Source organism: Asparagus officinalis, chromosome 8 (assembly GCF_001876935.1).
Source record: "Asparagus officinalis chromosome 8, Aspof.V1, whole genome shotgun sequence".
Classification (NCBI taxonomy): Eukaryota; Viridiplantae; Streptophyta; class Magnoliopsida; order Asparagales; family Asparagaceae; genus Asparagus; species Asparagus officinalis.
Genome location: NC_033801.1, coordinates 32087039 through 32109123, shown reverse-complemented (window position 1 = coordinate 32109123; position 22085 = coordinate 32087039). Strand labels below are relative to the sequence as shown.

The following is a 22085-nucleotide window of genomic DNA, read 5'->3' as shown; positions in this document are numbered from 1 at the left end:
GAATGCGGTCGACCGCATCGGTCGACCGTACCTATATTCATTCCTCACTGGGCAGCAGAGAGTTCGTCGGTCAACCGAGAGCTTCCTTCAGTCGACCACACCGGTCGACCGGATAAGTCTCTGCTTGTTTTTCTCGTTTTTGATCTGGATAGCGGTCGACCGAAATTTTCGTCGGTCGACCGAACTTCGTCGGTCGACCGAACATTTCCATCAGTCGACTGGAATTTCCGCCGGTCGACCGCCGTATTATTCAAACGGTAAAATGTGTCCTTTTTGTGGCGCCGCTCAGTACAGATCTCAGCGACGTTTTGTTCCAGATTTTGGGGGATTAAGGGATGGGTTTAAACAGCTGTTTTTCTCCTATTTAAACTCCACCTCTTCTTCTTCCTCAGGGTCCCCAGCTTTTGCAAAAACCAGTGACGTTGTTTTTCTCAGAGCTTATATTTCAAAACCTGTTTTCACTGAGTTTTTTGTGTGTTCACTTCCCAGCTTCAGTGTGCTCTTTCTCTTTGCTATAGGGACGTTGTAAAGAGAGAGTCTTACACCATTTCTACTATCTTGTGAGTGTGATCTTGTGTAGATCAATTATGAGGGAGTGTGATCTTGTTGTAGATCAAACTGTGTAGTGTGAGATCGTGAGGGGATCGCTGTGTAGACGAAGTTCCGGCTTCCAAACCGGGTTGTGTAGTGGATTTCTCCTCGAGAGTGGGGAGCGGGGACGTAGGTCAGCGGACCGAACCTCGTTAACATATCGCGCGTCACAGGATAACGATTCCTAACTCTATCTCCTCTATTTTGATTGCTTTGGTATACTGTGGTTTGCTTGTCTTATTTTTATTGCATAATTATAGCCTCTTGACCCTAATCACCCCCCCCCCTCTAGGGTCCAACAATAAAGATTGCCTACGTATCCTCTTGCCCAAGGAATCAAGCATTCACGTAGTTCACCCAAATGGCCGCGAACGACCTCAATCAAATAGAAGAGTTCGCAACCCTTCTCCAATATCATCAACTCTGCGGATGATAGCATCTCCAATGAGCTCAAAGTGTAACGAATCAAACACCTCCACCTGAGGTAAACCAATGGCCATATCCAAACTACATCTATCAGCTGCACTCGAATCAAAACCCAACTCATCATCTGCATCCAAAACCAAATGATTTCCTAACTGTGTCACCTCAGTTGGAATCCTAAACGATACAGTATGATCTGAAGTATGTGGAGTAATCTCCACCCAATGTGAAGTAGCATCAATCTCCACCTGCTACGATACAACTAAGGTCTGTCCAAAACTCTCTACCTGCTGAGAGTCAATTGGCTTCCTCATCGAAGCCTCATCCAAAGTGACACAATCAGACCTATCTTTTAATAGAGTTTTACCTCAAATCACAACAGTTGATAACTCTTTAATAGGATGACTCAAATATATCGAAGCCTTAGTCCAGAACCTCTTCTGCAAACCATTGCTCGACCACAAACACCGATCCTCCTCCAACAAGGCACGGCTCTCCAAATTTGCCACCCTATCTGGTTGACCCAAGATTTCCTTTCCAACGAAGTGTCTCGAAATGCCGTGAGCTCGGCTCCAATACAGAAATAGGTCCATCTTGTACCTCCTACCAAAACCAGAATGAAGTTTCTTCACCTTTCTGTCTATCACACATTTCTTTAATCTGTTGGATACTACTAGGATTTTCTTCAAAGGGGATTTGGTTGCAACCCAAACACGCCTAGAACAGCCACCAACAAAAAAAAATCAAACGCCTATTACCTCCCAATGATGCCCCATTGGAAGGCCCCCAAACATCCACGTGAACTCCTCTAGAACGACCCTTAGCACGGTGAATAGAGGTGCCAAACTTCACATCGGTCTTCTTACTCTTATCAATATGTTCACTGGACTTCAAACTACAGGTCTTCACACCCTCTTTCAATCTATGCGAGGAATCAATACTGGAATGGTCAAGCCCTAAATGCCACAGTCTAGTCGAATCAATAGAAATCGTCACTTCTCCACCTACCACTATACCTCCAGTCAAGTAATACATGTTATTTTTCCTGACGTCCTTCATCACAATCCGAGAGTCTTCCACAATCTTGAGAACCATGTCCTCAATTCGAACATTCAGACCCTCTCCAACCAAAGCTCTAATCGAGATTAAGTTCTTTCTCAAAGAAGGGACATATCTCACATCATTTAACTCCCTAACAGTCTCGTCAAATATTTTTATGCGAATTATTCCTATCTTAAGGATCTGCCATACACGGTTATTAGTCATGTATATCACACCACTATCCAGCTTCTCAAAACTGGAGAACCATTCCCTTCTAGGACACACATGATAGGTCGCACCACTATCCAACATCCACTCGGATTCCTCCGAATAGCTACATGTAGGACTGATAGAAAGCGAATAAATAGAAGAGTCAGAAATATTACCATCCGATACGATATTTGCTTCTGATGATGGTTGCTTCTCTTTTCCCTTCTGCTTATTCTTCATCCATTCGTCGAGCTATTCGGCAGTCTTTCTTCCAATGATCAGTCTCCTTGCACCAAGCACACTGATCTTTTCTAATTATAGGATGTCCTATTCTAGACTGTGACTTCCAATTCTTTCAGTTTGGACTATTCCCTCTTGCGGTCAATGCCTCTGCAACCGACTTAGTCGAAGTCTCCTTATCCTTCTTCCGAAGCTGATAATTCACCAGTGCAGCAGTGACCTCACTATACGAAAGAGATGCCTTCCCATTAATCAGAGTAAGGACGAAGATCTCATATTCCTGCAGTGACCTCACTATACGAAAGAGATGCCTTCCCATTAATCAGAGTAAGGACGAAGATCTCATATTCCTTGTCAGGCAAGGAACTCAACAACATCAACACCTTGTCCTCATCTTCAATCATGACATCCACATTTACCAAATCCGCAAGAAGCTTTGTGTAGGTGTTCATGTGATCTCTAATTGAGGTTCCCTTCTTCAACTGGAAACGATAAAGTCTCCTCTTCAAATGCAAGCGGTTCTCAACATTCTTTGTCAGATACTTGCTTTCGAGAATCTCCCAAATCTTCGTCTCATTCATCACATCATATTTTAGATCTTGAGTCAAACAATACCTAATCACACTATACGTCGTTCGATTCATATTCTTCCAAACATTCTCTTCAATGTCATCTGGCTTGCCATCTAACTCCAAGGTATCCTCCAAATTCTGCGTATTCAACGCATCCAAAACCTCGCATCTCCATAATCCAAAATTGTTTGTGCCATTAAACTTCTCCACATATATCTTCATAGAGTGGATATTCAAACTCTGAATGGTCTTCGCGCCAGAAGCACTACCCTCGACACCCGAAGCACCTTCTTTTCCCGATATCTTTCTCAACGCACCAACGAACGAAGAATAGATCCAAAACTAAAAAAATAGTCTTTACCAAAAGATCACACCTTTATCACCAAACGAAGCCTTAGACGAGCCTCCAAATTGATCTACTCCTCCAACCAAACCCTGGATCTGGAACCTAGGCTCTAATACCACTTGTTGCGCACAGCGAAAATTTCAGCAGAGTTTCTGGTGCACAATAAGTGAGAAAGACCAATAAGAATTCCTGTCTCACCAAGGAAACAAGAATCTGAAGCAAATATCTCAACAAAGTGAGATATCGGCTCTTCCTCTCATCAGTTCTAGGACTGACTTGTCGAGGGATCCTAAAAACTATTACAATTGCCACAAACACAAACAAACTAATTTTACGTGGTTTGGCAAACTGCCTACGTCTACGGGGTAAGGAGGGGGGAGATCTACTATTAGAGGGAGAGATACAACTAGGGTTTACAATCTCACAACCTAAACCCTCTCACAATCTCTCAAATCCCTTACACAAATACTCTCTCAAAGAGACCACTGTTTTTCTTTACCAAGTACAGCAGAAAATCACTGTTTTCCCATCTGTACGAAGCCACACGCCATCTCTGTTTCTCCCTCTGATCTTGTACGCGCTTTTCTCCTACAGCCGCAAAAACCAAAGCACCTTGCTCGCAAACCTTTTGCTTTTTCTCTGCAGCCGCACAAACTCCTTCTGCACCACCGAAAACCTAGAAAAACCAGGTATTTATAGGCCCTCACACCTTGAGCTTTTCACGGGTTATTCCTTGAGACCTGATCTTTTCAGGTGACCTTCTTCAAAGCTTGTGGTCCCACACGAAATCAACAAGCACATGGGCCTCCCACACGCAATCACCCATTAGGGATAAAATTATGCCACATCACTACCAAGTTGCTTGGAGCAACTTGGTACCAAGTTTCTCCATTTTTGTCTATATATATATATATATATATGAGGAAGTAAGGGGGTTTTTATGCAAAATTATTAGAGGGGTCTAATAGCATAAATACACATCAAAACCTCCCCATCTTCAACTCTCCAACCCGTCCTCTGTTTGCAGCCGCTCTCACATATTAAAAAAAAAAATTTGAAAACCCTCTCTCTGACCTCTCTCTTCTTCGGATCTTCCTGCCGTGGGCCGTGTCCCGTCCTTGTCGCCTTGTCCTCCTCCCTCCCTCTCGGCTCTCGCCCGCCGGCCGCCGGCCCGCCTCCATTGACCAAGCCAAGGTTAGGGTTTCACTTCTTCTCTTCTTTACTTCTATGCTCCTTTTGACAAGATCGTGAATTGATGTAGAATTTTTGATTTATTGTAAGTTCTTAGTTCTCACTAGGGTTTAGGAAGTAGGGCTTTGTGGAATTAGGGTTTAAGAATTAGAGCTTTGTAAAATTAAAATTGAAATTGATTAGGGCCTAAATTGAAATTGAAATTGGAATTAGTTCTCACTAGATTTTATTGTTTAATTTCAAATTTCAATTTAAATATTTGATATATTTTAGTCCCTAACATGCTTTTTGGTAGGAATCCTTGATTAATTTATTTTTCTCGATATTTATTAGATTGTAGCAGATTCAGAATTAAATTTGGATATCATGCCTCCTCGAAAGTATATGTCTGGACATGATAAGCGGATAAAGAAACAAAAAATTGAAGAATTCAATCGATCTCAAGCGGGAGCACTTGAAAAATTTATTACTTGTAGTAGAAATATATATTCTAATAAAGTTCAAGATTCGGTGAATGTTGAAAATGAGCAACCTGAAAATCAAGAAAGCGAGGATTTGGTTAATGAAAATTTGAATGAGAATAGAAATTCCATTGAAGAAGGTGAAGAACATGAATATTCTAATGAGAATAGAAATTTGAATGAGAATAGCAATGTAAATGAACATGAAGAAAATGTAAATGAACATGAAGATTTGGTACAAGAAGAAAACCTTGAAAGAAGGCCTTCAAACATAAATGACCCAGGAAATTAGAAAAATATTGATCAAAGATTGAGAGACTTACTGGTTGAAAGAAAAATATTGATCAAAGATTGAGAGACTTACTGGTTGAAAGAGGTCCCAAAAGAAATGATAATCTTAATTTTCCAAAAGATTCAGAAGGCAGACATTTCTCCTCAACACATTACATTTGTAACTTATCCAATGGTGAATATCATGATAGAAAATGGATAATCTATTCAAATTCTTTGGACAAGGTTTTTTGTTTTTGTTGTAAGTTGTTCAAAAATGATGCAAACAAAATTCAATTGGCAAATGATGGAGTTAGAGACTGGAGAAATCTCAGTGCCAGACTTAAAAATCATGAAACAAGTAGTGAACACATTGTTAACATGAAGAGTTGGATTGAATTAGAGATCAGATTACGACAAAATGCGACAATCGATAAAAGTGTTGAAGAACAAATCAACAAAGAACGAGAACATTGGAGAAAAGTACTATTGAGAGTAGTTGCTGTTGTGAAAACACTTGCTAAAAATAGTTTGGTATTTCGTGGAGATAATGAGAAGCTTTATGAAGAAAATAATGGAAATTTTTTAAGTATAATAGAAATGATTGTCGAATTTGATCCAATAATGAAAGAGCATGTTCGTCGAATTCAGGAGAAAAAAATTCATTATCATTATCTTAGTCACAAAATTCAAAATGAATTTATTCTTCGAATAGCAGATGAGATCAAAAGTTTAATCATCCAAAAGATTAAAGAAGCAAAGTACTTTTCTGTTATTCTTGATTGTACTCCGGATGCAAGCCATGAAGAGCAAATGTCACTTATATTAAGATGCGTGAATATTTCAACAAGCCCAATAAAGATGGAGGAGTTCTTTTTTAGGATTTTTAAAGGTGGATGATACACCAGGACGAGGACTTTTTGAAGAACTTGTAAATATTTTGCAAGAGCTTAAACTTGATATTGGTGATGTAAGAGGACAATGGTATGATAATGGTTCTAATATGAAAGGAAAACATAAAGGTGTACAAAGAAGATTATTAGAGATAAATCCTAGAGCATTCTACACACCTTGTGGTTGTCATAGTCTTAACCTTGCACTTTGTGATATGGTAAACTCTTGTTCGCAAGCTTCATCTTTTTTCGGAGTGGTGCAGCGCATATATTCATTGTTTGCATCTTCTACAAAGCGGTGGAAAGTTCTTACAGATAATGTTAAAGGTTTCACACTTAAGCCACCATCACAAACTCGTTGGGAAGGTCAAGTTGAAAGTGTTAAAGCAATAAGATTCCAATCTCCAGATATAAGAGATGCTTTGATTTACTTAGCAAGTTATAGTGAAGATCCCAAGACAAAAAGTGATGCTAAGTGCTTAGCAACATATGAAATTGAGAATTTTGAGTTCTTACTTGGTATGGTTATTTGGTTTGATATTTTGAATGCTATTAACAAAATAAGTAAAATCATGCAATCAGAGGATATGCAGATTGATGTTGCTATAGACCTTTTAAGAGGGCTCATTTCTTTTTTTGAAAGCTACAGAGAAAATGGATTTGAAGCAACTATGGTTGAGGTGCAGTTAGAATGAAAGTTGAACCCATTTTTCGTGAACGTCGCATCATTCGTAGAAAGAAACATTTTGATGAAAATGCTAGTAAAGAGATGGCAATGACAGCTGAAGAATCCTTTAGAGTCAATTACTTCATATATATCGTTGATCAAGCTCTTTCTTCACTCAAGAGTAGATTTGAACAGTTTCAACAGTATGATGAATCTTTTAGTTTCTTATTTAATTTGGAGAGGTTGAAGTCTGCAGATAATAATAGTTTGAAGTGTTCATGTCTTAACCTTGAAGATCTCCTAAAGCATGACAAAAATTTTGATATTAATGGGACAGAATTATTTTCAGAACTCCAAATCTTAAGAGAAGCATTACCAAGAGGAACAAAAAAAGCAATTGAAGTATTGAATTTTATGGAAAGGCTAAATTGTTGTTTTCCAAATGCTTGGATTGCTTATAGAGTATTATTGACAATACCAGTTACAGTTGCATCGGCCGAGAGAAGCTTTTCAAAGTTGAAGCTCATCAAATCTTATCTACGGTCAACAATGTCACAAGAGAGATTGAATGGATTGGCTATGATATCTATCGAAAAAAATTTATTGGCGAAGCATGATTAGAACATTTTAATTAATAATTTTGCAGCTCAAAATGCAAGGCGATCACATTTAATGTAGTATGAATTGTGTTATTTATAAAGCATCAAGAAGTTTTTTGATTTTAATATTAATACGATTATGTGCTTATTGTCTCATTTTAATAAAAAATATTTTGCTATCTTATAAAAAATTTTGTGTATGGAATATTGTATATAAAAGCCCCTCATTTGAAAGCTTGATTACGGCCCCGTGAAAAATTAAGAATCTCAGGGCCGGCCCTGTCTTTATGCTACGCAAGTTAGGCGTCCAGAAAGCAAGAAGAGGATGAACAAGGAGTTAGGTGAAAATATTCTAGAGGTCGATTGTAAATATTTAGGTTTGGGAGGTTATTCTTGACAAAGTTTACTTTCCTCTCTCCGTTTTGGTTTCCTGTAAGTTTTGTTCTTCGAAAATAATTCGGTCCAAAACCGAAACCGAACCGAACCGATCCGAATTTCGGTTGGACCAAATATTCGGATGAAGGGGAAAAACTCTGGATCTGGATGAGAGTTTTGAGAATTCGAAAAATTCGGATTGGATACGGATTGGGCTTAAAACCGAACCGAACCGAATATGCCCAGCCCTACCTATGGAGCGTTGATCTGGTACTCTATTGATGCACCAATTAAGACAAATGATCTTTTGTTGTTGATGGGAATTAAATTGCTTGGAAGCTATCTTATCTTAGCAATATATCTCAATAAAATCACAAGTGCGATGCATTTGTTGACTCTTCTACCCAACCTTTTTTTTCTTCGACCACTCAAAATGGATGAACTTTGGTGAGGTATCGCTTGAAAGATGCTTGCCATGGAAGGTCACTGGGGGACGGTGGGCAGGGTCGCTTCAAACGTGTACGACGCCTTCTTCAAAAGTGGATGACTTGGTCTACGTGGGGAAGCTTATTAGTCGCGCAAAACTTCACCTATGAGTTTGAAATTGACTTAGAATTCAACTCTAGGCTTTAGCCGATTGATGATTCCTTTCGACTTGATCTGAGGCATGTTGCAGGGGTCGATTCATGCCTGACTTGGTCGAATTGAGTCGATACAGGCCTCTTAGTGAGGTTCGCTTTCGTCATTAGGTGACATTCGATGTAGCTTGCTGTGGGCTTGACTTTTGGTCTATTCAAAGTGTTAGCCCAAGGGCGTTTAGTTCTGGATCTAAGCTGATCATCCGCCTAAGTGAAAATACATTTTAACCATCTACAAGCCCTCCCCAAAAGTTTTCAAGATCCTACATTTTAATTTGTAGGTACGATTGAAATACTTTGGGTAAATAGCCAGAGGTGTATGTTGTGACGCTGGCTTGATTATCTTGATTAGCTAAAAACTTGTTTTCATATGCCTACTTGGGTGCCCGAGGTGCAGTGTTGAACGTAGCTTCCTTTGTTGTAGACTTGTATCGTAGGATTGATGGTGCTTGTACTCGTCCAAATACATGCTTGGAATGAAATTCTCCTTTTCTGTTGTTGAGGCGATGTTGAGGAAATCAGTGAAGTTTGACTAATTTTCGGTGTGAGTAAGGGTCGCTCAATTTCGGGCTGTTGGGTAAAGTTAGTCGATTAGCGATGTTTGCTAGCTGGGTGAGGGTCAGTTTGATTTGAGCTATGTTGGAGAAGTTCCTCATCTGACAATGTTCGTTAGCTTGGTAAAGTTTGTTGAGATTCACCTTTGGATTTGCGCCGTGGATTAGTGGCTAAGATCTCTTGATTGAAGATCTCACGAGATTCACTGTGAATTTGACCGAATTTTTGGCTAAGACTTAACCTCTTTGTTTGGTCCAATTAAATCTTAAAAATTGTGATTTTCTTAGGAGTTAGATTTAAAAAAGGCTACAAATAGTAGCCATCCCCATCCATTTTCACTACCTCTACCATTTTCTTCTTCTTTCTCTTCTCCATCTCTATGACACTGTCGCATAGGCCGGAGATGCTCCTCAAGAGAGGAGCTAAAATCAAAAGACTCCAACAGGAGTTAGCCTAAATAAAGATTAATCAAGCGTATGAACTCTACATACTCTATTGTCTGGCGGAGTTACTGTCGATCGAGAAAGAGATGCCTGAGGGGATCATCGAGAATCAATCGATAGCTTGGGGCGAGCTAAATAGAGATAAAGACCCGTGGAGCTTTGAGTGCCAAGCTCTGCATAAGACTGTTCGGCGACTGAAATAGCGCTTGAAGAAGGATCCTTGGATGTGTTAGGTCTCATGTTTATGAGCCTACTATCTAATTTAGTTTAGATGATTAACAAACAATTCCTAACAACGTTTGTTGAGTGTTTCCATTTGTTTGTTAGACATTCTACACAAAGATCCTCAGTCGTAGGTTTGGTTGGACTTGCGCCTATACGATCATATCCGTTGGAGGATGGAAGAAAATTGGAGTGCAGCCGTCACAATTCAAGTCAAATATGAGATCGTGCTCACATTTAGTTGCCTTATTTATTTTTGATTTAAGATTTTTTGATACGGGGAACCTTCCCTATCTCTTTCCTTGTGTGTACTCACCATGTCTTTTTGATAGGGGAGCTTTCGCTCTCTTATTCTTATTATTTTCCCCATTTTGATGTTGACAAAGGGAGAGAAATAAGTCAATTGTGAGTATATCATTCTATTGGTTTTATGCATGAGTATTATAATTTGTATATTTATTTGGTATCATGCATATTCTTATATCTTTTTGTATAGATTGTTTGTCAACATAAAAAAGGGGAAGATTGTTAGGTCTCATGTTTATGAGCCTACTATCTAATCTAGTTTTGATGATTAACAAAGAATTCCTAACAACGTATGTCGAGTATTTATATTTTCTTATTAGGTATTCTACACAAAGATCATCAGTCAGAGGTTTAGATGGACATGCGCCGACACGATTATATCTATTGGAGGATGAAAGGAAATTAGAGTGAAGCCATTGCAATTCAAGTCAAATAAGAGATCGTGCTTCATCCCTTACCAAGCTTTGTTCAACATCGAGCTCAAATGAAGACTTTTAGCTTGGGTATATTGTTTCTTGTTTAGTTGTGTACTTTATGTGTTAATACTCAAAGCTCAACGTTTTTACACATACACGTTTTCGTTTTATAGCCTTCAAGTTTATTCATATAAATACGAAATACACGTTTTCGTTTTATAGCCTTCAAGTTTATTCATATAAATACGAAACAAATAGTTATATGTATATACATACATACTCGTTTCATATTTATCATCTTGGTTTTGGAAAATAATGTGTTTATAAATAAAAGACTTGTTTACACTATTTTAAAATATTTCAAAACTTATTTGAAGAAATTTTATCAAAATCAAGTATTTCCGAACTTGTATTTTTGACGATTTTGCAAAATAACGAGTTTTCACAAACGGTTAATGAGATGTCAAAAATTTCTTCTCCAACATATTTGTTTTCATATTTATAATCATTCCCCAAAATTTTACTATTTTTAGAGTTTATTTGTTATTTTAATTTGATTTTACAAAGTTAGATTTTTCAACTTTAAAACCTGTGTCTGGGAGTTTTAGTTTCGGTCGACCGGGTCTTACCCTTCGGTCAACTGGCCAGAAAATGTTTTTTAGTAGTTTTGTTCTTAGGGTTATTAGTCGATCGAAACATATGTATCGGTCGACCGATAAGCACCCTTCGGTCGACCGACCGTTGATAATCGGTCGATTGACATTGTATCTGTTGCAGGCAACGACTAGTTTTCCAGAATCCGGTTTTTTTGGGATTTTATCTATTTTCTTTGGCTTTGGGCTGTTGTCTTGAGAACATATAAATACCCCTCAGCCATCAACACTTAAAAACTGCTAAGAAAAGTTTAAAATCAAGTTTTGGGAAGTTTGTTTAAAGTTTTTGAGAGTTTTCTCAAGTTTGTTGATGTGAAGATAGTTTCACAAAGAGAATGATTTGATTTTCAATATTGAGGAGCTCATCATAAACCATCTACATCTCTTTGTTTGAGAAGTTTTCTAAACTCCTTTTATCTAGCTTGTTCATATTTTAATGATTACATTTATTCGTTAGATTAATTTGAGTTTAGTTTCATTATTACTTATTATTTTTACACATAACCACTTGAGATTAAAGTATTTTTCACATATTGTATAATTTGGTTGTGGGTGTGATTGAGTGAGCTTACACTTAGTTCTCATCTTTGTAATAGAGAACAAACTATTTTTATTGTGCTTAATTGTTAAGATCACATTGTAATACACAAGGACACTTAGAGGAGTGGTTGGTGAAAGACGGTGTCAATTCGAAGAGGTGTGGAATTAGTTGTAAATCCTAGGGAGAGGTTGTAATTCCGAGCACTTGAGGAAGGTGACACGGGATAGGCAGATACTTAGAGGAGCGTATTGTGTATTGATAATTGTGTGAGTTGTAAACGTTTATTTTGAGCGTTGAAAACTGATTGTGTAGCTTTTTGTGTTGATAGTAGAGATTCTCCTCGAGGGTGAGGAGCGGAGATGTAGGTCGAGGGTGACCGAACTCCATGATCATTTGTTTGTGTTTGGCATTGGCGCTCTTATCATTGTCTCATTGGTTATATCGCCTTTTGCTCATTGTATATCCTTGTATATTTTATTGTATATCAAATTTGCTAGGATATTGTATTAGAAGTTTTTGTTTGGCATTAATATCGGATTAGATTAGCAATAACCCTATTCACCCCCCTCTAGAGTACTTTTATTTGGTATCAAAGCTTGGTGCTCTTTGATTTGTGGCTTAATCGCCTAGAGTCAAAGATCCTCACTTTGATTTATTGCTAGTCTAGTTTTGTGATTTTATCTTGCTTGCATTTATATCATGGATATGCACAGTACATCTAGTTTAGGCTATGACATTAATATTGCTCCTAAGTTCAATAATTTTTCTTATGCTCAATGGTGTTTTAGATTTTAACTATTTGTTAGATCTAAAAATATCGATTTGTGGGAAGTTATTAATTATGCTTATGTTGTGCCCACCTTGGAGAAATCCAAGTGGAGCAATTATGATAAAAAGATGTTTACTATGTACAAGTTAGTGTCAACATTTATGCTTTATGCTTTTGATTCATCTATTTCTAACAAACTTGCTCTTTTTAATAGTACTTACACTTTATGGAAACATATTAGAAGCACATCATGATAACTTAGAGGAGATCCAACGGATTATGCTGGATTCAACTTCTAATATCAACATATTAGAAGCCACTAGGCGATGACTCTAGTGAGGTATGCAAGTCCGATTCCGAAAGTGAACTTTCTATTAATGAACTCGCTTGTGTATATGATTGTTTAATGCATGCCTATAATAAATTACATCATAATTTTATTGATTTGAAAAGCAAGCATGTAAATTTGAAATCCGATCATGATATGCTAGCATCAAAATTTGATGTTATTTCTAAAGAGAATATGATTCTTAAGAACAATAATGATAAATTAAAACAAGATCACGTTTCTCTTAGCTTAAAGATAGCTAGCTTATCAAATAAAAAAAATGATGCCATGATAGAAGTAGAAATAATTAGTAATGAATTTAATTCTTTCAAAATTAATCATGTTTGTTCTACTTCTAAGGTCAATGAATTTTTGCCTAATAGTCTATAAATCTATTTTAAAGTATTTCAAAACTTGTTTGAAGAAATTTTATCAAAATCAAGTATTTATGAACTCGTATTTTTGACAATTTTGCAAAATAACGAGTTTTCACGAACGGTTAATGAGATGTCAAAAATTTCTTCTCTAACATGTTTGTTTTCATATTTATAATCATTCCCCAAAAATTTACTATTTTTAGAGTTCATTTGTTATTTTAATTTGATTTTATAAAGTCATATTTTTAACTTTAAAACCTGTGTCTAGGAGTATCAGTTTCGGTCAACCAGGTCTTACCCTTCGGTCAACCAGGTCTTACCCTTCGGTCAACCAGGTCTTACCCTTCGGTCAACCAGGTCTTACCCTTCGGTCAACCAGGTCTTACCCTTCGGTCAACCAGGTCTTACCCTTCGGTCAACCAGGTCTTACCCTTCGGTCAACCAGGTCTTACCCTTCGGTCAACCAGGTCTTACCCTTCGGTCAACCAGGTCTTACCCTTCGGTCAACCAGGTCTTACCCTTCGGTCAACCAGGTCTTACCCTTCGGTCAACCGGCCAGAAAATGTTTTTTAGTAGTTTTGTTCTTAGGGTTATCAGTCGACCGAAACATATATATCGGTCAACCAATAAGCACCCTTCGGTCGACTGACCGTTGACCATCGGTCGACCGACATTAATATTGCTCCTAAGTTCAATAATTGCTCCTAAGTTCAATAATTTTTCTTATGCTCAATGGTGTTTTAGATTTTAACTATTTGTTAGATCTAAAAATATCGATTTGTGGGAAGTTATTAATTATGCTTATGTTGTGCCCACCTTGGAGAAATCCAAGTGGAGCAATTATGATAAAAAGATGTTTACTATGTACAAGTTAGTGTCAACATTTATGCTTTATGCTTTTGATTCATCTATTTCTAACAAACTTGCTCTTTTTAATAGTACTTACACTTTATGGAAACATATTAGAAGCACATCATGATAACTTAGAGGAGATCCAACGGATTATGCTGGATTCAACTTCTAATATCAACATATTAGAAGCCACTAGGCGATGACTCTAGTGAGGTATGCAAGTCCGACTCCGAAAGTGAACTTTCTATTAATGAACTCGCTTGTGTATATGAACGTTTAATGCAAGTCCGATGTTGACTTTCATTATAACACGTTGACTGACATTGACTTTCATTGTAAGCGTTGACCTGTGTTAACCTTCATTGCAAGCGTTGACCTACATTGACCTTCATTGTAACGCGTTGACCAGCGTTGACTCTCATTGTAACGTGTTGACCGGCGTTAACCTTCATTGTAACGTGTTGACCAGCGTTGATCGGCGTTGACTTTCATTATCACGCGTTGACTAACATAAATACAGTTTATACACATATGTTAACTGGAGTCCATACAGTTTAAACTCTTAAGGCGTTGGAGCGCGGAGAATTAGTTTATACTCATATACTCATCAGAGTGTCGGGAGTCAGTTTAACCTCATGTACCCATTAGAGGTTCAAGGAGATGTAGTATATACTCATATACTCATCAAAGTGTGGGAAGAGCAAGCTGAGAATACATTGGAGGCTTGTCAGGTTGAGCTCTTTGTGCGAGATTTGATTATTGGACCAGATGTAGATGCTGATATAGCTACTATCTCTGAAGCTACCCCTGGCGCTCGAGTCACGAGACCAACTGATGAAGCTGATGCGTCAATGACTATTAAAGCTGATTAAAGATGAAGCGTATACAAGCTTTATGAAGAGAAGATCTCCGAGTTAGAAGAGCGAATCTGTCATCACAAGCTGTTCATATAGGATTTTTGGCAAACCTTCAGCCACCAATGGATTTGATAAGCCTTTACTGACTACCGTTTGAGTCAAGCTAGCATGTAGATTGTCTAAGTCTGTTATACATGTAACGTTGTGCTAAAAGAATAAATTCTTTTAGACTTGGTGCTATGATATTAAATATATAGACTTTGTCATTTTTCATGGGAATAGACTAACCAGCAACGCGTGTTAGGCGTAGACTTATCTTTGATTAGGTGTCGAGATAATGTCCCCCAGGCATGGATTCTAGTGTCTTTTTTACGACAAAAGATTAACCGACAACACGTGTTAGGCGTAAACTTATCTCTGATTAGGGATTAAGATAATGTCCCGTAGGCATGGACTCTAGTGTCTTTTTCATGAAAAAAGATTAACCGACAATGTATGTTAGGCATAGACTTATCTCTGATTAAGGATCGAGATAATGTCCCCTAGGCATGGATTCTGATGTCTTTTTCACAGCAAAAGACTAACTGACAACGCGTATTAGGCGTAGACTTATCTCTGATTAAGAATCGAGATAATGTCTCCCATGCATAGATTCTGGTGTCTTTTTCATGGGAAAAGACTAACCAACAATGCATGTTAGGCGTAGACTTATCTCTGATTAGGTATCAAGATAATATCTCCCACATGTGTAAGGCATGGATTTCGGTATTATTAATAACGACCTGCCATGATGTCGAATACGTGGGCTTTGTCATGTTCACGGGAATACGCTACCTGGCAGCATGTGTTAGATGCAGACTTATCTATATTGAGGGATCGAGATAAAGTCCCCATGGATGAAAGACATGGATTTTTGATGCTACGATGTTGAATACGTAGACTTGGTTGCTTTCGTGGGAACGGACCACTCGACAGCATATGTTAGATGCAGACTTATCTCTAATTAGAGATCAAGATAAAGTCCCTTATGCATGAAATACATTGATTTTTGGTGCTACGATGTTGAATACATAGAGTTTGGTCACTTTTACGGGAACAGACCACCCAGCAGCATGTGTTAGATGCAGACTTATCTCTAAGTAGGGATTAAGATAAAGTCCTCCATGCGTGAAAGGAATGAATTTTAGTGGTGTCTTCTCTTGGGGCAAAGAAGAACCTATTAGGATTCTGGTTTTGAACCTACACTCTTATCTTGTTTTGATGATTTTACAAACAATTTATAACTAATTTTGTTTCCTAGTGATTGTGGCTTATTATAGGTTTATATCAGAGTTAAAAATTCAGATCAGCCTTGTCTACAACCATTTAGTTATTATTGTATATATCGTATGTTATTTTCTAAGCTCAATATTTATTTATACACACACAGTTGTTTCGTCTCATTTAAACTATGTGGCTTTAGTTTAACGTCATGTTTACATTGTATACTGTTTATAAAAACGTTTTACAAAAGTTTTGCAATACACCTCTTTATTAAAATCAAATGTATATGTTTACATATTTACACATATATTTGTACATTTGCTAAAACAATGATCTTTTACAAATGGCAAATGTAATTTCCAAAATTTCTTCACAAATATGTTTAATATCATAGTTATAACATATTCCCAAAGTTTTACATTTTTTAGTATTTATTTGATATATTTTAACAAGGTTCAAAGTTGAAATCTTGTCTCCCATGCATAGATTCTGGTGTCTTTTTCATGGGAAAAGACTAACCAGCAATGCATGTTAGGCGTAAACTTATCTCTGATTAGGTATCAAGATAATATCTCCCACATGTGTAAGGCATGGATTTCGGTATTATTAAAAACGACCTGCCATGATGTCAATACGTGGGCTTTGTCATGTTCACGGGAATACGCTACCTGGTAGCATGTGTTAGATGCAGACTTATTTATATTGAGGGATCGAGATAAAGTCCCCATGGATGAAAGACATGGATTTTTGATGCTACGATGTTGAATACGTAGACTTGGTTGCTTTCGTGGGAACGGACCACTCGGCAGCATATGTTAGATGCAGACTTATCTCTAATTAGGGATCAAGATAAAGTCCCTTATGCATGAAATACATTGATTTTTGGTGCTACGATGTTGAATACATAGAGTTTGGTCACTTTTACGGGAACAGACCACCCAGCAACATGTGTTAGATGAAGACTTATCTCTAATTAGGGATCAAGATAAAGTCCATCATGCATGAAATATATGGATTTTTGGTGCTACAATATTAAATAGACTTGGTCGTTTTCGTAGGAACAGACCACCCAGCAGCATGTGTTAGATGTAGACTTATCTCTAAGTAGGGATTAAGATAAAGTCCTCCATGCATGAAAGGAATGAATTTTAGTGGTGTCTTCTCTTGGGGCAAAGAAGAACCTATTAGGATTCTGGTTTTGAACCTACACTCTTATCTTGTTTTGATGATTTTACAAACAATTTATAACTAATTTTTTTTCCTAGTGATTGTGGCTTATTATAGGTTTATATCAGAGTTAAAAATCCAGATCAGCCTTGTCTACAACCATTTAGGTATTATTGTATATATCGTATGTTATTTTCTAAGCTCAATATTTATTTATACACACACAGTTGTTTCGTCTCATTTAAACTATGTGGCTTTAGTTTAACGTCATGTTTACATTGTATACTGTTTATAAAAACGTTTTACAAAAGTTTTGCAATACACCTCTTTATCAAAATCAAATGTATATGTTTACATATTTACACATATATTTGTACATTTGCTAAAACGATGATCTTTTACAAATGGCAAATGTAATTTCCAAAATTTCTTCACAAATATGTTTAATATCATAGTTATAACATATTCCCAAAGTTTTACATTTTTTAGTATTTATTTGATATATTTTAACAAGGTTCAAAGTTGAAATCTGTGTACATGTTTATGAGTCGACTCATGAACAATATTAAGTCGACTCACAAACTGCTGTATAGTTTAAAATTTGTTTCTGATGAGTCGACTCACAAACACCATAAGTCGACCCATCAGGTTAAGTTGACGCAAGCTTGTCATAAGTCGACTCACAAACTGTGCTGGAAAATGAGTTTTGTTACTGCTAAGTCGACTCATGATCTTATGAGTCGACCCATAGTTTATGAGTCGACTCATGATTTTTATGAGTCGACACATAAGTTAATTTTTAGCCTGTAACGGCTACTTATGAGTCGACTCATGAATAGTACCGAGTCAACTCATAACACTGTAATGGCTACTTTTAGTTTTTGTCTTCTTCTGGCTTTTTGGTCTTTTTACTTGGGTTCTTGCTGATGTTTTGGGATGTTATAAATACCCCAGTGAATTTAACATTCTGACCAACCAAGAGATTTATATAATCAAGTTTACAAGTGTTTAAGAGATGTTTAAAGCATTGTTTTAAGTTTTGCTTCAAAAGAGAAGTTTTACACAAAGAAGAAGTTATTAATTTCAATTGAGGAATTCATCCTCATCATCATTTCTTCGGTTCTTTGTGTTCATAGAGAAGTTTTTCTAAACTCTTTTATATAGCTTATTGATTGTCAATTTCATATTCATATCTTGCTATATTAAATTGAGTTAGAATTTTATTGTTCTCATTTATCACACACACCCTTATTGAGCTTAGATTATTTCATACAATATATTAGTGTGTATTGGTGTGTGAATTAGTGAGAGTGAGCTTCATTGTGTTCTCATTCATTATAGAGAACAAAACATTATATTTGAACTTATATTGTGAGTATCACTTATAATACACTTGTACACCGAGAGTAGCGTGTGGTGAGAGATGGGGTCGAATCCAATAAGAGTGGCATCGGTTGACGAACCTAGGGAGAGGTTGCATCTGAGCACTTAAGGAGGAGGACACAGGCTAGAGACCAACACTTAGTGTGTATAGTGTGATTGCATAGTGATTGATTGTGAGAGTTTTCGGTGAGCTTGAAAACCGAGTGTGTAGAAGTTCCGACTTCCAAACCGGGTTGTGATAGTGGAGATCTCCTCGAGGTGAGGAGCGGGAACGTAGGTCGTTGGGGACGAACCTCCGTGGAACATTTGTTGTTTTGTTGCTTGGTGTTCATCGTTTATTTGTGCTCACATCTTATTATATTGACTTTTCATCTCTTTATTGTGTCATACTTATTTACACTTGCTGTTTAAATATCTTTGCATACATTCACCATATGGGATATATCTTCTTTATTCATATTGCATATTCTTGTTCATAACATATTGTATAATTATCTTGCAAGATATTTTATTTAATAGTTTTATAGGTATAAATCGATTAGTTAGCACAAGAACCCTAATCACCCCCTCTAGGCCGTCTAACAATTGGCTATCAGAGCCTTTGGTTCTCTTTGATTTAAGCGTCTAAAAACTTGAGTTAAAAATCCAAGTTATCTTTTTGTTAATCTGTTTGTATTTTTTTTCTTGCTTGCACATATATACATTATGAATATACACGGTGGATCTAGTTTAGGTTATGCCATTAATGTTGCTCCTCGTTTGGATATTTTTCCCTATGCTCAATGGCGAGTTAAATTCAAACTTTTTGTTCAATCTAAACAATTCGATTTATGGGAAGTTATTGAAGATGCTTATATTATACCCACTTCGGAAAAATCCAAGTGGAGTAAAAATGAAAAAAGAACGTTTAATATGAACAAGCTATTGTTAGAATATTTGCTTAGTGCTTTTCACCCATCCTTTTCTAACAAATTTGTTTATTTTGATAGTACTTACAATTTATGAACATTATAGAAGCATATCAAGGGGACTTGGAGGCTATCCAAGCTTTGGAGGCTTCCTCTTCAAGTTCCATTGGAGGATCATGCACACGACCACTAGGTGATAGCCCTAGTGAGGTATGCGAGCTCGACAACGATGATGATATTACTTTTGATGAGCTTGCGCATGAATCTAAAAAATTATTCAATATTTATATTGATTTGAAAAGTAAGCATGATAATATGAAATCCTCTCATGAAACACTAGTTACTAAGTTTGATCTCATTGCAAATAAAAATATAACCATGATGAATTTTGGTGGACCCACCATCAGTTAATTTGATCAGTGAGAGGTTTTGTGGTAGATGACCGTGAATCATTAAGCACTCCACAATTACACCCTGACAGTTTCGTGAGGAAAGATTAACCATATGCAGTCGTTGAATCTCATCTCAACGAAAGAGTGCTCTAAAAGTCACAGTGGGAGGGTTTTAATTATCTTGAAAATGATCAAATAGCCATAGTGGGAGGTTCTTAATCATGATTAAGAATGAATTATTCCAATGATTAGTTTTTACCTTGAATAAGCAATTGGTTTTGGGTTATTATGATGCCCTTGGGTTCACACAATGTTGCAGTCCTAGGTGAATCTAAGGATGTCAAACATACCATGCACTCACACTGTGCATTAACACATTTCACCAATCACAGTAATATCCTCTTGTAGAATCAAAAAGAACGTGGAGGTACAAAACAGGCAAAAGATTATGATAGTAGTATAATGAACATAATGAATACTGAAGAGATAGCAAATAATAATATCATGTTTGAAATGAATAAAATAAAATATAACTGAATCGAGAACAAGTATAATATGTCTCAATACATCAAGTCAAATGAAGTATCACTAAGGCACTCGACCTTTACAAAAATAAAATACAAACTCTAATGTCTGGATGAAAATACAAAACTACACTGGAGCCTCTAATGGTAAAATCATGCGATGACGACTATGCTAGAACTCCGTCATCCTACGGCTTTTCGAAACTCTGAGCTATCTGAAAATAAATTTAAAATAAAAAGAGAAACAACACGAGTATCAGAGCGCTACAACAAGATCACCTCCATCCGCCCCTATGGGAAGGGCTGCTAGATAAAGTGGAGGCTCTACCTATTAAGCATAGTCTACCTAGATCATTTTTCCCGTATCTAATGAAAAATAAAAAAAACCCACAACACGAGACTGGTACGTTGAGCGAAATAATCCAAATAAGAAAACTCTCATGTATATACCATATGTCTCAAATTGTGAATCGCTAATCATTGATCCCAACTAAGAAGTAAAAGAGAAGCAGTACATGAAAGTAAAACTATAACTCCAAACGTGAAACATGATGAGCCATATCAAAACTCAGACTACCCTCGGGTAGTTGGCACAAACATAAGGAATATCATCCAGCAAAATCATCTCCATAAACAGGCCATACATGCCAAATATCCAAAACATACCCTACTCTCGGGTGCTCTAGCATAGGAGCAATAATACAAAACTATATATACATATACATGTATCTCTACATGAAGTAATGATACTCTTGTAAGGCACTCATAATATCATGTGGCATCAACATCCTTACTCAATCGTTCTATGGAGATAGGTAAATCACCATATTCCGGAATGATCCATACAGATGATCGTCCAGCAGAGTGTAGACATATCAACCCAACCTGGAAACCCCGATCATCCTAGATTGTGGTCCATCCGCGGTCTAATTCCAGGAAAAACTACCAACTCTAAGTGTAGCCGATCCGCGGTCTCATTGTGGTATACCAACTAACCCACTGCTTCCACAACTAATCAAATATGCATTTTATGTGTTATTCCAACACTATCAAATTAAACATGTGTTACCACTCAAACCAAATGTATATTCAACATTCACGCACGTGTCTCGATGTGCGGATCCAAAACTTGTGTTCACGATCACCTCATGTGTAGAATAAATGACAAACAGTGTATTATAATGCGTATATATCTTTTATCTCAAGTGTAATTCCAAAGGCCCTAGAGGGGGGTGAATAGGGTTTATGGATGAATAAAATGCAATTAAAAGTAATTCCAACAAACCACACACCAAATGAAATGCAATGACAATAAAAAGAGAGTAGAGATAGAGATAGTTAGCCAATTGATGACACACGATGTGTTCACGAGGTTCGGTCCGCTAACCTACGTCCCCGCTCCCCACTCTCGAGGAGAAATCCACTACACACCCAGTTTGGAAGCCGGAACTTCTTCTACATAACGATCTCCTCTGAGATCTTACAACCACACAGTAGACCTCCACGAGATCAAGCTCACAACAGTCACAATTTGAAGAAAAAATCTCTCTTTACAGTAGCCCTATGGCAAGAGGAGAGATTGTAATTGAAGCTTGGGATGTGAACTTAGAAA

The 22085-nt window shown here is 37.1% G+C and overlaps 2 protein-coding genes across 2 annotated transcripts; both read left to right on the top strand.

The window, feature by feature from the left end:
* LOC109821094 (zinc finger MYM-type protein 1-like) lies at positions 4981–6933 on the top strand. The gene is made up of 3 exons (XM_020387287.1): positions 4981–5310; positions 5613–6179; positions 6238–6933. The coding sequence occupies exons 1-3, from the start codon at positions 4981–4983 to the stop codon at positions 6931–6933; spliced, it is 1593 nt and encodes a 530-aa protein (XP_020242876.1).
* Positions 6930–7526, top strand: LOC109821093 (zinc finger MYM-type protein 1-like). Its single transcript, XM_020387286.1, has one exon. The coding sequence runs from the start codon at positions 6930–6932 to the stop codon at positions 7524–7526; it is 597 nt and encodes a 198-aa protein (XP_020242875.1).

Bases quoted from the DNA above. Each gene is read 5' to 3' on its own strand.
- LOC109821093 (XM_020387286.1), top strand. From the start codon at position 6,930: ATGAAAGTTGAACCCATTTTTCGTGAACGTCGCATCATTCGTAGAAAG.
- LOC109821094 (XM_020387287.1), top strand. From the start codon at position 4,981: ATGCCTCCTCGAAAGTATATGTCTGGACATGATAAGCGGATAAAGAAA. The intron at 5,311-5,612 runs GTACAAGAAGAA...TTTTGTTGTAAG, and splicing joins TAAATGAACATGAAGATTTG to TTGTTCAAAAATGATGCAAA. The intron at 6,180-6,237 runs GTGAATATTTCA...GGATTTTTAAAG, and splicing joins TGTCACTTATATTAAGATGC to GTGGATGATACACCAGGACG.